The sequence below is a fragment of the Dermacentor variabilis genome, chromosome 1, assembly GCF_050947875.1.
Source record: "Dermacentor variabilis isolate Ectoservices chromosome 1, ASM5094787v1, whole genome shotgun sequence".
NCBI classification, from domain to species: domain Eukaryota; kingdom Metazoa; phylum Arthropoda; class Arachnida; order Ixodida; family Ixodidae; genus Dermacentor; species Dermacentor variabilis.
Genome location: NC_134568.1, coordinates 60,566,729 through 60,583,755, shown reverse-complemented (window position 1 = coordinate 60,583,755; position 17,027 = coordinate 60,566,729). Strand labels below are relative to the sequence as shown.

Genomic DNA, 17,027 nt, shown 5'->3' with positions numbered 1-17,027 from the left:
TTCGTTGTGGCGGTTGAGAAAACGGAGGTGTTGCCTAACAACAAAACAGGACGCGTCTCTGCGAGTAGCGGTGCGGCTGAAAGGTTCGACCGGGATGAGATATGCGTGTACGAACAGGGCAAGTCATACGGTCACTGCAGTGGAATGCGCCGCGAGAGGGAGGGAAAAAGGAGGCTCGAGATTCTTGCCGCGTTTACGGCCTCCCCTTCAGGGACAAGACAGCAAGCCGCGGGCACACAAAGTGGCAGGCAACAACAGAGGGCATGTATGCTTGACGCCCTTTGTTGCACTTGGCGAGGCCTGAAGGCCGTCAGACAGCGATCCAATCGATTGCGCATTAGGAGGTATTAATTGTCGAATTGTACGCATCCATAAATTTCTTATTTGGAAATAGAGCGTGATGCGAATTTTTCGTTTGTTAGTTATTAAGAGCTTATTAGCAGAGGCACGAGGTCTACCGGTCTCTTTGAGGTGCCTGGATACTGCAACCCCTTCGAGACCTCCTGTGGTGGCGGACGGGCTGTTATGATCGACCTGTCAAGTGTGAGAGACGTTCAGGCGTGCGTTCTCATGACGAGATAATTGCCTTCTTCCCAGAAAAGGCGTTACCCCTTTACACCCTGAACAGACACAAATAGAAGGACGAAGAGGAGAAGACACGAAGGGAAAGAGCTTGTCGACGCCTCAATCCGACAAAGGCACTGATACTTTCACAAGTTGCCCAAGTTTACTAAGAAGACCTCGACGACCACAAGACCGCGAGGGGTTGTATAATGCCGTCCTCGCCCGCGTGTTGAGCAGAACGTCTCGAGGCTCGGATAGAGTAACAACCATGTACCAATGAAAAAGTTATATCCTTTTCTATTGTTTTTCCATCATCATGATGCCCGCCTCCATCGTCGTTTCCTTGTTCTTGCGGTGAGTGCCCCCCTCACCCGGTCGGGATTGTATTACTGCTGAAAAAATTTCAGGTTCATCCTTTTTATTTTTCACAGACTAGCAGTTGATGTGCACGCAACTAATCGAACCACTATTCTGTCAGCGTACATTATCGCGTACATTATCGCGTACATCAGACGAAAACGTTGAATTCGAGTAAAGCGATGTTGTCATTTTAACTACAAATTTACTTTCGCTCACCTAGTCAAGAAGCGACCTTAGCCAGGTCAGCAGCAGACTTTATCAAGTGTGTGCGATCGCCCTCACACTTTCTTGCAAACACTTTTCCAGTGCGGTGTCATGCCATGTGAAGCTGCTTACGCGGGTCCACTCTTTCGCAGCCCCTAGGAACATTCGATTATGCGCTGTCAAGTTTTCAGTAATGAACAGTCCCTTCTGAGCGACTGACAAATGAGTCATTTCATGAGTCATTAGTCCCTTGTTGACTGGTTCGAAAAACCTATGATAATACCGGGTGGCCGATTCACCGGCTTCTCTTCTGAAGCCGGTGAATCGAGGTCACAGTTTGTTCAGTCAAAGGGACAAATTGCAGTTTGGACGCAATGGCGTTCATTTTGCCCACGACACACTCGTTGTTGCCTTGTTTAATGGCACGAACCTCAATGTTTAGTTTCATACTGGGGTATTCAAGTTAATTTACTTGGGAGCGCACTGCAAGCAATTCTGCGCTCATGTTAGCCTCCTCTACTTTGGCAACTCTGTTTTCGAGCACCTTTAGTTCATTGTCATGCTTCGCAACGGTTTCAAGAATTTTGTCATACTTGGCTAATAACAGATTTACCGATTACTCAATATTATTTACTGTTTGCTTGAGGGGTCGTAATTCGTCAAGGTTCCTGTTTATTTCTACCAGCATCATGGCTATTGCACCATCAGTTTCCTTAGGCACAGTCGAGCTCTGCCCTGTTTTGCCCTGAGCACTGTCAATACTTCTTGTAGTCTTCTCTTTTAGATCGGTAAGTGCTCTCAGAAACTCCGGAGCATGCAGTTCCAATATGATAGTAGGTTGAACAATCGGAGCACTCCATAAACGGGCCATCGTTCTTAAAGGTACATCATCTGCCACACACTGACTCACGTGATGAACCCATGACGACCGATAGCAATCCGTAAATACAGAAAGGCCAGTAAGTATTGCATAAGGTTCAAGGACACAATTGTTCAAGGGCAGCTGCAAGAATACAACCAAAGTGTGCACATTTAAATGAAAGAGACGATCTGTAAGAAGCACGAGCATGTAAAGGGTTGCAGCGCGACGTTAGATAGCCGTCTGCACTCCGCTGCCGAAGCTGCCAAATGACCAGGAAACCACAGCGAAACCCGTATTATTAGCATCAGAAGGGACCCGTGTGATGTGTCTGCAGGATGCACGTGGTCCACGATGAAGGATAAGCCAGGCGTCGAATAGACTCGTGCGCCTTGTTAGGCACAGGGAGTAGCAGGTTATCGCACGCATGCGCTTTCCATTCAGGTGGTCAGGCAGTCCTATCTTCAGCGCGAGACGACGGCCTCACGCCGGTAAACACACAGCAGAGGAAACCGTGCAAAAGCTTGCAGAGCGACATTAGATGGCCGTCTGTACTCCACTGCCGCTGCTACCAAATGGCCAATGTGTGGGTTGATGACAGATGGCAGATACGTTAGATGGTTTCGTCGCAATCGCGAAAGTTGCGCAGCATCCTCCGCGGAAGCTTAGTAGCTATGGCACGGCTAGCGCTGGGTGTGCTCGAGTTCGTGGATTTGATCCGGCTGCGGATGCCACATTTCAATAGGAACAAAATGGAAAAGTTCTTGTGTGCTTAGTTCAGGTGCACGTTAAAGAGCCCCAGGCGTTGAAAATTAATTCGGAGTCGCCCACTACGACATGCTTCACAATCATGTCGTGGTTTCGGCACGTAAAACCCCAGAATTTAATTTTTACAGCGTAAGCTGTTATGGGCTTAATCCAATAGCAGTTTTGGTTGGCGATGCTGTTTTCCGTCACCGCCGGTGTCCGCCGCAGCTATCACCCAGCGTGCATGAAGTCACGTGATGTCACATGTTCGCCGCGTAGTGTCGATACACGTACACTTTGCATTGAATTACATATTCGGGTGCGTATAAAGCCGTGCGTATCCAAGCGATCCGCGTTTTAATATTTCGTGCATGCACACGCTTAACTTTCCCATTGGGACGATGCATCCTTAGAAAGGGAGAAAAATGCCGCATCTGTAGTGCGTCAAGGACAATGACGAAGACATATCTCCATTTAGAAGAAACATAGGCGGACAAGAAGAAGTGACTAGCACGTGGTATCAAACAGTCCGTTCTTGTTACTGTTCCTGCTGACTGCGTGCTTTGGACCCTCAAGTTTCCGACGCCATGACAATATCATTGCACCAGGTGTCACGACATGTGCCACTTGCATCGTCTCGTGCCATGCATTAAGGGATGTGCCTTTGCGCCGCGTAGTCTCGCTACCTGTGTCACCTCTGCAACGCGTTATGTCACCTCCTAGCAAGGTACGAACCGCTGCTGAAGAAACGAAAATAGACAGGCGCGCCCAAAGGCAGCACCGTTGCGCATTGTATTCGGGGGCGCGGTACGCACCGAGTGGGTACCCATTGGACAACGCACGGTGACCCCAACGTTGGACCGTAAGGTTGATATATGTCGCCGCCCACAGTTTCCCGTATTGCAGGCTAGTGAAATAACGATTCATAAGTCTCGGGCGTTGTTTAGGATTACAAAAAACTAGCTCAAGAAATATAGCTCAAGAAATATACCGCGGCAATTCGGCACGAGTATAGCGCCTATGTTTCATTTTTTAATACTTAATTGGCCGAAGTTAGCTGAAACATCCTGTAGATGATGCATGGATTTTCGCATGAATGCAACTAAAGAACATTTTTTGGCTGAGACTTTTAACCCTTGGCACCCAAGGCACAGGCAGGGATAAAAGGTCTACGGGATGTGGGTTCCGCGAGGAAGTCTAGTATCAGCCCGGTTTAAGCTTGCTGCCATTCAATCAGTGCCGCTCCTGGCTGGCGCTGCGGTAACTGAGGTTCCGCAGCGCCGCTTAGAGTTCCCTCAGGAACTCTAAGCGATCGCTGAACCTCATCTTTCACGATGTCGGCGATCGAGGCCACTTGAGGCTGCGACGAAGGCAGGACCTTGCGCAGTCCTTCGCGCACAATGGCCCTGATGGTCTCTTGCAGGTCCACGGAACCCAATCCTTGGATGGCGTAGTGCGGCCTGAGCCCCTCGCGGTTATATTGCGGGGTGCGCATCTCCAGAGTTTTCTCGATCGTCGATGCCTGTGCAGAAAACTCAGCTACTGTTTTTGGCAGGTTACGAATAAGTCCGGCGAAAAGTTCTTGCTTGACGCCCCGCATCAGGAAGCGGACTTTTTTCTCCTCCGACATTTCCGGGTCGGCGTGCTGGAAAAGACGGGCCATCTCTTCCGTGAAGATCGCGATCGTCTCGTTTGGCAGCTGCACTCTGGTTTCTAGTAGTGCTTGGGCTCGCTCTTTTCGCACGACGCTTGTAAACGTTTGCAAGAAGCCGCTTCGGAAGAGGTCCCACGTCGTTAAGGTGGCTTCTCGATTCTCGAACCAGGTCCTGGTGGCTTCTTCCAATGCGAAATAGACATGCCGCAGCTTGTCGTCGCTGTCCCAACTGTTAAACTTAGCGACCCTCTCATACGCCTCCAGCCAGCTTTCCGGGTCCTCAAATGTGGAACCGCGGAACGTCGATGGCTCCCTGGGCTGCTGCAGAACTATTGGGGCTGCTCCGGCTGCCATTGGGGCTGTCTTCTTGGTCGTCTCTGGACGAACTTCTCTGACGATCTTCTTGGTCGTCTTTGGTAGAATTCCGTGTTCCGTGAGCAGCTGCTGTAGCCGGCGGCTTGCTCGATGTTCCGGGACGGCGCTGGTGTTGTCTTTGCGGTCCGAGCTTGGATTACGGCTTGTCGGGGGCGTCCAGCACATGAACGTAAAGCACCTCCACCAGATGTCACGTGGTGGTGATGTTGAATAACACAGTAGCAATACTATGAACGACAAAACTAACTTTTATTGGGCGAACCTGTGCCCAAAAACAGGCTACACTTATAGCACAACGATAGCGGCGAACACGGTCGGCGATCGTCAAAAATCTGATCAGTGGGTCCAGCGCATCGGCTTTTATACAGCAGTCATCGAATGTTCCAGAATAATCGTTGGGACCCGCGTGCCTTCCACAAAGTTCTACACTATTTGCCTCACGCGATGAAATCAGATAACACAAGGTTCGGCGACAACAGACAGCGGATAGAAGCATCGATAACTTTCCAGAAACTTGGGACACATGCAGGCGCGTCCCGCGCCGTGCGACAACACCTGTCAGGCCGCGAAACGCGGCCGCCCGATAAAGATAAGTACACGTGTCACTATAGTGCACGCGTAGTACATTTGAAATCCAGACTTTATGCGTGAACAGGCTTGGGCAAGCTTTTTTTTTCTCAGATCCCGTTTGCCCAATTTTGAGCCTGCCATCTATACGCACACGTCAGCGATGCCTCCTTCTGAAGGCTTGCATGCTGTTGGAGGAGGGCCGTGCCGGACTCCAAGATGGAGTCGGTATAAATTGATATGTTAACCGCCTGCCTTGAAAAGAGTAGGGCTCAAAGACACACAATATGAGATGCCGCGGCAAGCACAATGCTTCGTGGTGGAGCCATATAGAGAACGGCTAAAGATCTTGAGAGGTAATGACGAACCCACCGAAAAGCACTACCACCAAGTAGCGCATCAAGAATGCTTTCATGGGCAGCATTATTATAAGCACATTAATAAAGGGAAAATGAGACATCCACCCACTCGTAGCAATTGCTACAAAGAAAACCTATTCGGGTTCCTCGAGAGAAAAGCCTCGCAGTTGATGGAAACCCGTATGGGTTTCCTTTGTAGCAATTACTACGTGTAGGTGGATGTCTCATTTTCCCTTTATTAATTACCTCTCTCCACATTGTGGCTTTCCGCAGAACTATTACGCCAAACTGTTGCTTTTGCTTCGAGTTGTTGATGAATTGAACTTCGCCCTGCCACCTGCTAGCCGCCTGGTTAGATAAGATGGTAAAGCGGCTGCGCCGGAAAGGCGGTGGTCCTGGTTTCGAGTCCCGGACCAGGACGAATTTTTCAACTGCGAAGCTTTTCTTTCGAGGAACCCGTATGGATTTGCTTTGTAGCACTTAGCTACGTTTGGGTGGATGTCTAATTTTCCCTTTAATAATTACTTCTCTACACTATGCGGCTTTCCGCAGAAGTATTACGCCAAATTATAAGTACATTTTACAGCATGAAAATCCCTTCAGGGATTTATTCTGCTGAACAGAAGGGCACCAGATAGATGACATTCTATATTGCTGGTATATCGCTGACGTGTACATAGGGCAGGATCTGCACCACAGTCATAAATAAGTTTCGTCACAAATTGCAACAAACAAAAAGTCCCAAATTGCACCGTTTTCACAAGTAAAGCAACGGGCTTGTCCTTGTCGCAATCCTCCCCTTATTTCTGCCTGATACATGCACCTGAAGTTCACTGGGAGAAATACACTCTATGTGAAACAGTGTGCTCATATTTGCTTACATTTTCTTCCCTCGGAAATGCCCTCTGATCTGTTCGTTCTGCAGCATCTAACGTCTTCTTATCTGTCACATTGTTCTTTGTATCCGACCCTTATCAGCGCTGACGACTCTGTCTCGGTATTGTCACGCGTTGGGGCTAACCCCACGTGTTCCTGCTGGCGCGCTTCAACAAAGCCACACATTCCCTTGTTATCAAGCCTACGTGGCAGGAACTTGCCACACAGCGTATAATACTGAACCGCGAGCTCGTTTCCAAAATGCCAGGCAAACTATATGTGTGATGGCTTTACATATATTAGAAATGTTCACGATGGCTTCGTACCGCGCACTGCTTCCGGCATCTGTTACGGAATAAAACCGCATGGCTTTGTGTCAAAACGACGTTCGTACGAAGCAACTGTTGAGCATAAACCACGTGCGGGAGCGAAACCACCTGAACATCCGCGGTGCGCATTTCTGGCTTATGCACATTGCCCATTTGACGTGCGGTGGTGTGTGCGTGCATGTGTGTGTGTGCGCGCGCGCGCTCCTCTGACCGTCCTCCATATCCATCATGACGTGCACGCGGTCTGTCGCGCACTGAATTCAGCAGCGTGCGGGCGGTGGCCACGTCAGGCGTGTCGCGCAGCTGTGCAGTTATAACAGCCGGTACGAAGTCCCATCAGTCGACTCGGTCTTCGCGCCCCTGCAGGCCACTTTTTGAAGGACGACAGCACGCGAATATGTAAGCAGCTCCTGTCTTATGCGGGCGTGCTCTTTTTTTTTTTTGATTGAGAGAGAGGGCCTGTTCCGTTTCAGAAGGCTTTCGAGCTCTGATAGCCAGCGAACCAATAGCTAGCGAATATTGTGCGAGAAGAGGTTTTAACGATAAATCACGGAACCCACTTGCGTGAGCCTCGTATGTGTATCGTATACACTATATCCGTTCCAACACCTGCCCGGCAAAGCGACAGGCGTTCCAGTTAGTTGTCTCACTGCGTAAGGGGGCTTTGTAGAAAACTTTTTGCTGTAACGTATAATGACGTTCGTGGCAAATTTGGCGATGTTTATATATATCTCGTAACTAATGGCGGTAATCTCAGAAATTGTGATTGAATTCTGGGGTTTCACGTGACCAGACCGACCACGATATGATTATGAGGTGCCTCGGGTATAGTAGGGACTGCGGATTGAATTTGACCACCTTGGGTTCTTTAACGGGCACCTAAGTCCGAGTGCAAAAGCGTTTTAGCATGTCGCTGCCATCAAATGTCGCCTCTGCGGCCAGGTCGAACTCACGACCTCGAACTCAGCAGTGCGGTGGAAGTCTTGGTTTTTTATGGCAAGTGAATACTTTTCTTTGTTACCCGGCTTCGATTCCACGTTCACAATATATGCCTTAAAGTTAATGAGCTAACAGTTCATTCGTGTAACTTTGTTATGGTTTTTTCGTTTTGTTGTGCCACCCGCCGTGGTTGCTCAGTGACTATGGTGTTAGGCTGCTGAGCACGAGGTCGCGGGATTGAATCCCGGCCACGGCGGCCTCATTTCGATGGGGGCGAAATGCGAAAACACCCGTGTACGTAGATTTAGGTGCACGTTAAAGAACCCCAGGTGGTGGAAATTTCCGGAGCACCCAGTATACGGCGTGCCTCACAATCAGAAAGTGGTTTTGGCACGTAAAACCCCATAATTTAATTTCTTTTGTTGTGCCGAGTAACGTCGGCTTTTTTCCGGCATGCCACCGGAAAAGGCCGGAATGGGCTGTTTGTCGTAGGCGGCTTTTGTTTTCATAATCTGTTCGAAAAATGAGGACAAAGCGGAGAAAAAAAAGAAGAAACGGCTTGTGCTACCAACAGCGAAGAATAAGCAGTTACCGCTCGCCGCTGGTCACATGACAATTTTACGTCGCTACTATCTGGCACCAAAAGCTGCTCTTTGGCGCCTAGAGGTCGTGTGACACTGATCACGCGTTAGTATTTTTGCACACAGTCAGCTTCACCAAAGGCGTCACTGATCACTTACGCATTCAGTGAAGTTGTCAGTGCCTAACCATATGCAAATAAATGCAAAGATGGAGAGAAAGCAACCGTTGTCATCAAACGAGAACTTGTCAAAGCTTCTGTATCATTTTCTGGAGGTTGTCATCTTTCTTGGAGAGTTACGTAGGTATAACGCGAACATCATGGTGCCACTGTATAACCGCAAGCTCGCTATTCAATTTGGCAGCGCAGCACAACATTGAAGTTTTGCCTAATTTTGATTATACTTAACGAACGAATGAAATATGAAACGCTTACGGACCAAATGAAAATTCACGACCACTTTATAATATTGAAAATTATATCAGGTAAACGCTTTTTTTTTAATGTAACACTGCTTAGTACAAAAATCTCAGCACTGTACATGTAACATTACTAATGCTCAAATCATGGCTCGATAAACAAAAATACACGGCTTATAACAACGTCGAAATTGTGTCAATACACTTACATTTCAGGCGCCATTCCATACGGCTGCTCAATAACATATTTCGGCATGCTTATCGCTCGCCAAATTATGATGCTGAATCTGCATAGTATATGGCGGCTCATCGCAACGTCTCGTAACTTCATAGTGACGTTGACGACCGAGAGGACTTGACCTTAATCCACATGGCAATATTTCTTCAGGCAATCGGCACGCCGAAATGGCAACTATCCACAGTCTCGCTACTTTCGTAACGTTGCAAATCCACCATATGGGCTCGGGCATGGCGCCTGTCGCTTTCCTCCTTCCGAGAAAAATATGGAATGCAGCAATCAAAAACAGGAAAAAAAAAGAAATAGCAGTGCCCTTTAATATAACGTTTCGCAATCGTGAACAACCAAAATGCTTTCCCAAATGTTTGCGTTTAGTAGCACCAATAATAGAAATAATCATACTAAAAAAACGTCACCTCCTAGGAGTCAATCAGACTGACAACACGGCAGATAATGACAACCGTCATGCTTGTCCTGAAGAGCACCTCTGCTCATCGTTCGAGGAGAATAGCGAAGGCGGAAATCGCCAAGAGCTCATCTATAGCCGTATAGTATATATAACACAAGCCCCAAGAACAGTTCAACACAGCGTCACCGCTCCAGCATCACGGTTGCTGAGCCAACCTGCCACAACTTGCGCATGTCCAGTGCCAAAAGAACTATACCGCCCGCAACTTGCGCAGGGCTGAGTCGTATGACGTCGATGGAGCGATAACGCTGCGTGTTAAAAGGCTGTAATATGAAAGCAGCGTTTCAACATAACTGCAAACCTGTTCAGGATAAATGTCCAAGTGCAAAAAGAGCACAATTTTCGCCGTTCACGTGTGACTACTGATGTATATACATCGAGCACTATTTCACGAATTGCTCGAGAATGTTTCCTTATTTCAGTTGAAGCCCTTCATATGTGAGTTTAGTAAGAAAAAAAAAACAAGCTCATGGTTTCATAACCGAAAAAGTGTCACTCAGATCAACTATATTTTCTATAGAGTAATGTTTGCAATTAACAAAGAGCATATTTTCACGTGCACGCGCACCAAATTCCATCACGCGGTAGAGACGAGACATGCAAATGAGCCAATAACTAAGCCATAGATTTCACAAAGCGCCACAGCTGGAGGACCTATAGTCCTATAACCTACAGACCTATAAACCTATAGTCCGCGAAAACACGTAATCCACCAACACTGTGTGCTGTCTCCTCTGTCTTCGTCCAGTCCCAATTCCCCGCTATATACGATGAATGGAGCTTTTCAGAAACATGCAGCGCCGCGCTTTCCCCTGGTGGCGTCTTTTGGCACGAGTGTGCACCGGGCATCTGCCGTCAATGCTAATGTGAAGACGTCGTGTGACTTTTTTTTTCGGAGTTTTGACTCATCTTTCGTGGTTGTCTGTTGCAAGCTGCTAGAGTACATACTGCACAGCCTTCGGCAAGCATTTTACAATTATTTTACTGCCTTAACGATGCCGCAGAAAAAGAAAAAGTGGCAGGCGAAGGTGCTGTGTACCCCGAAATGTTCGATAGGCAACAACAACAAGACCTTAAGAAAGAAGACGTCGCCGTAAGGGGCTTATGTAGTTCCGCCGCATGTACATTTTGAAATGTAGTCAAGTGTACACAGTGTATTGTTGGGAGAAGTAAGAATCGCGGACAGCCGATCTTGCACGCGAACACCCCCTGGCACGCTCTGGCAGCCGCAATCCAAGGACCACACCTGAGATCCTGCGCCATCCGCTTTATCGTAATCTGAGGTCTTGAGGCTTCCGTTGGGCGGTATTATTTTTATCTTCACGTGCTAAGTGATCTCACTAACAATACATATCTGTATTGCGGCGAGGCTTAGATCAGCCATTATGGAACACACACTCGTAAAGAAAGAATTTTGCGCTTGCCGCAGCTAAATCTATGCAGATCACAATCGATCACGCTTAGGATGCTTCAGACGAGGTCATATCCCTCGCGAAGTTTCTTAAGCAGGATTTATCCAGAAATTAACCGACAGTGCCCGGATTGTGGGGAGGTTAGCACTCTACCTCATATGCTCTGGCAGTGTCCTGCGTTACGGGATACGTCCCTCACCAGCGAACGGGACTGGGACGAGGCCATATCTAGCACGCAACTTAAGCTCCAGTCCATGGCCGTCCAGAGGGCCCGTGAAAGAGCGGAGAGGCTTGGCCTCCCGATTCCGACATGGGAGCAGCCAGCGGCGAGCCGGGGGCCCCAACGGGTCTCCACCGGCTAGTCCCTCAGGACCTGAATAAAAGTTCATTGTCTGTCTGTCTGTCTGCCGCAGCTCCGAATTTGTGACTATTTTGCAGAAATGTCCTATTTTTATAGCATGGATCGTTCATTGTAACACATGTTGTTACTTGCCTAGTTTGTTAAGAAGAAAAAAAAAAGCATCAGCTGAATATTCATCTGCGCCTCTGAGATGCACCGCCTAGCAATTATTGGACGAGTACCTCGAAGGCCATGCTCTGCCTTACTGCAGATTGATGATGTGGCATTGTCGGTGTATTTTAGACATTATTTAGGCATACAAATCTTTCTGCAAATACTAGTCAAGCTTGTCAAGAAAAGGAACTGCTTATATGTGTTCGTCTGCGCTCCTGTCAGCTGCCTATTTGAAACATACCTGTAATGTCACTTTCGCAGTCTGCTATACGACAGAAAGAAGCCTTCGACATTTGATTGCTCAAATGCAACAATTGCTAGGGGCTGCATCCGATAGGCGCAGATGAAGCAAATTTGCAGTTCTTAACAAACTAGGCAAGCAACAACGCCAAGTGTTGCTTTGAATGATCCAGGGGGGGAAAAATGCGATGCTTCTGCAAAATTTGAGCAAGAACGGAGCTGCGGTAAGGGCAAAATGACTCTTCCGCAATTTTAAGGCGGAAACGCACGTTCCTGTGTAAGACTCTTGCTGACGTTTGCTCTGAGTAACAGGCAAGGTGAAAAGTGCTGGCCTACATGATTTTTCGAGCTTTGAAGCGCGATGAGCGAATATTTGTACATATGAGAAAAATTCAGGAAGTTTTCACAGCACTCGCCGACCTAAAACAGAAAGAAAACGCTTGACGTTGCTTGCGCCCGTCACAACGGCCAAGCGAATACACGGCGGAAACAGACGATAGCGGAGCCGGAGCACTTTCATCCTGGATCATCATCGGTCTGCCGCTGGGGGCGCGCATGACTTTCCGAGAAGGTCCGTTGCGCCAAAAGACGGCTGTAGCATATAAATTCCAAGATAGTGTAAAAAGAAGGAAAAGAACAATTTCATGTTTTTTTAGTCGGAGTGAAAATGAAAGAACAGCGGCAGAAAAGGACATCATTGCGGAGCACGAAACCAGAGCAGAACCGGAAGCCTCAACGACGATTGTTTCAGAGCACGTGTTCGCTGAGGGAATGCGTGCCATCGTATCACCGCGAGGGGTTGGGCCGTCACGGCACGCGCACTCCAGTTGTATACGAGTGTCAGCCGTAAGCACTGTATAGCTGCTTATCGCAAAAGGCGATGGAAGACGTGTTGGGCTGGAGTGTTTAAACATCAAACGCGGTTGCAGTGCAGCAGCTGTTAGCACCCTATAGCTACCCGCCCCAGCGTCTAGTGGCGCGTGAACCGTGGGTACTGTATTCCACCGCTTTGTGACGGCACCATATGCTACTGACGCGCACGCATGCAGAAGCACTGCCCATTGACGTCATCAGTACGGAGACAGCTCTCTCTAAATGTACAAGGGTGTCTGTGCCCGACGTGCAGCTGTGCCACATGTGCCAATCGATGCTTAGCTTACCATGCATGTTTCGCACGGTGTCCATACATACTTTGCATATGCATGCGCGAATGCAATTTTTACCTCTGCGGGAAGTGCACGGAGGCATGCAATGAATTTCGCGCCACCACTCTTAAAGAGAGCTGGTAAATATGGGTGCGTTAAAGAACCCCAGGTGGTCAAAATTTCCGGAGTCCTCCACTACGGCGTGCCTCATAATCAGAAAGTGGTTTTGGCACGTAAAACCCCAAATATTAATTAAATATGGGTGAGTGCGGCAGAACAACCGAATCTATACGCGGAGGACGTATGTGCACAGAATGTGCGATTGCGGTGAAAGGCGTTTGCGATAAAAATAAGACAGTGCTCTTTTTCTTTTTCTTATTTTTGAAGAATAATGGAGAGCTTTGATAAATAACCGGTTGTTGATAGCAAAATAGCATGGACAGGCTTGAATTCTACAACAGAAATGTGAGCTATAAACGCAGTAATTAAATTTTGATTAGTGGTTTCTTTGTAATGATCTAATTGATTGTAATCTGTCATGCAAGTTACGTCCGCCTGACCATAAGAACTCGCTGCGAAAGCAGAATCGAGCTACCTAGTGCACGTTAGTTCTAAGAAATCATCTTCAGTTAAACGAAGAAAGAACGCCCTGTATTCGATGGGGATTCTAGAAACACGCCTATTAATGTCAGTTATTGCGAGGAGGGATAATTGTGCCTCAGTTATACCCCGTCTCCATCGCAAGGCGCCTTGTGATCATCTAACTGCCGTCTCCTTTTGTCCTTCGTGTACTCTGGCACCCTTTGCAAGCCATAAGAGACCAGCTATACAGATACGTTCTGGCTTGGTATTGTTGCTTACTCTTGGACACCGTCGCGACGGCCAGTGCATAGCGCCACATGAAAGTGTTCGCGCTGCGATGTTAACGGACGGGCACGATGTCTACGGCCTGCGCAGCCAAGGTGTTCACGGTGGCGCTGCGCAAGGCTCCGGGCGGCGGCCTTGGCCTCGGCATACTGAAGGATTGTGGCGGTTCCGCTGAGACTGGCTCTGTGCGGGTCCACGAACTTTACCCAGGACAGCCGGCGCAGCTCTGCGGTCGCCTCCGAACGGGCGACGTCATCCTCAAAGTCAATGGTGTCCGCCTGCTCGGCAAGAGCACTGCGGTTGGTATACAGACCTTATTACGTATACACATGCGCCAGAGCTTAGCTCGATGCCAATGGATCACTTGCGATCCGGTCGTCCCTGTGGCGTAAGCACGTCGCTCATTACCCAATGACTGTCTCTTTCTCTTGGCCCTTCCAATCGCGCGTGTGCGTACGTGTTTGCGTGAGTGTGTGAGTGCGTGTTTGTGTAACGGGTTTTTCGACAACCAGTTTTAAGGCTTGCGATTAGGTTGACTTTGATCGTACGCCGTGTTACATCAAGCGCAATTACAAAGGATGCCATTTGTTGTGAGTGTAGAAGATTTTTTTTAATTAAAATCTTTTTGCAGCAAGCTTTAGAGATACTGAGGGCTGCTTCCGGCTTGGTGACTCTTACCGTCTACAGACAGCAGTCCGAGCAAAATAGTGACTTGTCGGTGAGTAGTATATTTGGCTAAAGCAAATGAGAGCAGCAGTAAGCAAACGGAAGTGTATGCGAGCTTTCTCGCAAAATATTCTCTAGGAATTTATTGAGGAAATAAGTGTTGGTCGCAGAAAAAGCAGAAGACGAAATCTTCTGCTTTTTAACAACGCAAGAAGAAAAAAAAAAGTTCTAGTTGGCTGCATGTAACTTCGGCGAGTTGTGATGGGGAAAAGTGTGTGCAAAATAGTGTCACGATACACGAAGCAAACACAATACACGACGAGCGTGCTAGTCGTTTACTATGTTTCCTTCGTGTTTTGCGATAGTTGTTTCCCAAGTGCCACCCACCAAAATATATGTTCTGCTTTCCAAAGGGGACACTATTATTGCTTAAAGGTGATTCACGCTTTCAACTGGTAGTGTACAGCTTCACTGTACGTCAACTATACCCGTTCTAAATAATAGCGAAGTCAGTGCAGACACATTCTCGCTCCCTAACGGTACCGACGCCTCATATGGCTTCTATGAAATAAGCCACATGACGCAGCAGTCCATCTTGGAAATAGTTATTCCTTGAAGCTACGCAGGAAAAGGCGCTTAGGCTGCAGCACATGGGCTGAGGAATAACGACTAACTGTGTTGTGTGGAAATGAAAAAGTGCTCGCTGTGACAACCTCGTAGGTCTCCTGCGTGCCTGATCTGCCGCTGCAACCTGATCCTGATTCTGATCTAAATGTCAGCTCCAATGCTCCAATGAATGCAACTGCAGCCGCATCCATCTTGTAGTATGCAGAATTATGCTATGATATAGTATATTATAGTACAGTATAGTAGCGCCGCTGTGCTACGCTTTATACTAATGTGTAATTCCATAGCGTACTATACTACACTGCACTGCACCACACTATAACATACCAAATTGTTATTATAAAAGAATATCATCATTTTTAAACGTGGCAAAATAAAAACTTGAGTTCTTAGTGTTATCAGTATGGCCAATAAGATTCGTGCCAAAATTACGATATATATAAAATATGCTCTCGCCTGCTGTAACACAAGCAGGCGACAGACAGCATTTACTGCAATAATTTGGAGAAGTCGTTTGTAGATTTCTTCGTGTGATCTTTGATATCAGAGTAACAGAGCAGAGGAAATGAGGCCGTGAAAAACGGTCACGCTGCAAAGCATATATTATATAGGCCCTTGACGTGTTGGCCGTCGAAGACTATGAAACTCCTGCAGAATTTAAAGCAAATTATGTCAGAGCACCCGTGCTTATTTCATTTCTACTGTATAGTTTAACAGGCGGGTGTCGAAGTATCCTACTAGAGAATACGAAGCAGGGTTGTTTTTAATCAAGTTAGCAGCAGCTGCTGCTGCAAATAAATAAATAAATAAATAAATAAATAAATAAATAAATAAATAAATAAATTGGAAGCGTGTGTCCAACGTCGCCGTTAGCGTATACGGTGCAGACCCGTTTCCGCTGTCTTGGCTTTTGTTGCACAGCTTCATGAATTATAGAGAAGCTTCCCTGTCGAGAAAAACAAAGTACTTACGGTGGACCTTAAACGACGTTTTGCAGGCGCTAGAAGCCTGCAGCTACGGTACGTGTACAGGAAATTGCATCGCAAGAGGCCCTGGAGATTTCATCACGGCTGAGCGGAAACGTCGCGTTTAAACCATTTCGTGCCGCACAATAGCTAGCACGTATTTCAGTGGAGGCTAGATGTGAAAGAATAACAAAGACCGTGTGCGCTGAGATTTCTGCGTGTTTAGGACACCGGCTGTAACCTAGTTTAATTTTGATTAGCTCTTCATGCAGTAGGGTGTATTTCTCATATACAACATTGACTTGGTAATGTACAGTTAAGCTAATTAGTTTTCTTTCTGCTTATTTTTTCCTGGTTTGGCCGGAATAGTCAAACTCGTTGGTGATTGTCGCTTCGAAGTCTTGTTCCGCTACGTTAAGATTTGGCGTTGTTTGGCATGTGTGTGCATTTCGTGACTAGCAAAGTGGGTCAGAAAAGCGCCGCACAATAATGAGAGATTTCTTTGTTTTCTTTTTCTTTTTTTAGCTTGCCTTTACATCGGGTCGTTGTGGCATGAGACGTAACCTTTGTCGCCCCTGTTAAGGTAACGCCAACACACACCACGACATCTTTCATAAGCTCCCGCAGGGCTATAGTTTGACTCGGACATTGTAAGCGGCGCCTCTTGTCGCTCAATGGCAACTCCAGCAATGCAAACAATTGCAGAAAACGCTGTCTCCAGCTCCCCATAGCCTGCTCTACCCCTCCCCAATCGTTTCACCGACCCTTCATCAATTGTCAGGACATCTTCAGGACAATGTCAGTGCATTTTGCGTTGCTTAGGGCATTTCTCTGCGGCTTCACCGCTGAACGGGGAAGCCGCAGCAAACCTGACAACTAAATTTTGACCAACCGCTCTTGTGTATATTGACGAGCGATGCTCGCGCCTATAGGTACTAGTATAGTATTTCCTTAGCCAACGTCTGCCGACTCGTGTAACCGCGGGTTCGACGTCATCGTGTAGTGCGTAGGAGTACGCCCGTTCCGCTGTGTTGGCTTTCGCTCTTTCGTTG

General features: G+C 47.6%; 1 protein-coding gene across 7 annotated transcripts in view; it reads left to right on the top strand.

Moving 5' to 3' along the window:
- The window catches only part of LOC142578445 (uncharacterized), a 63,374-nt gene that overhangs the window by 17,193 nt on the left and 29,154 nt on the right, over positions 1–17,027 (top strand). For 4 of the 7 annotated variants that reach the window (XM_075687867.1, XM_075687859.1, XM_075687830.1 and 1 more), the window contains 2 exons: positions 13,808–14,016; positions 14,349–14,435. The exons of 1 other annotated variant lie outside the window; for it this stretch is intronic. In XM_075687867.1, the coding sequence (XP_075543982.1) occupies positions 13,808–14,016; positions 14,349–14,435 (296 nt within the window). The remainder of the gene's footprint in view (positions 1–13,807; positions 14,017–14,348; positions 14,436–17,027) is intronic. 2 more of the 7 variants (XM_075687842.1, XM_075687850.1) reach the window with 2 other exon arrangements.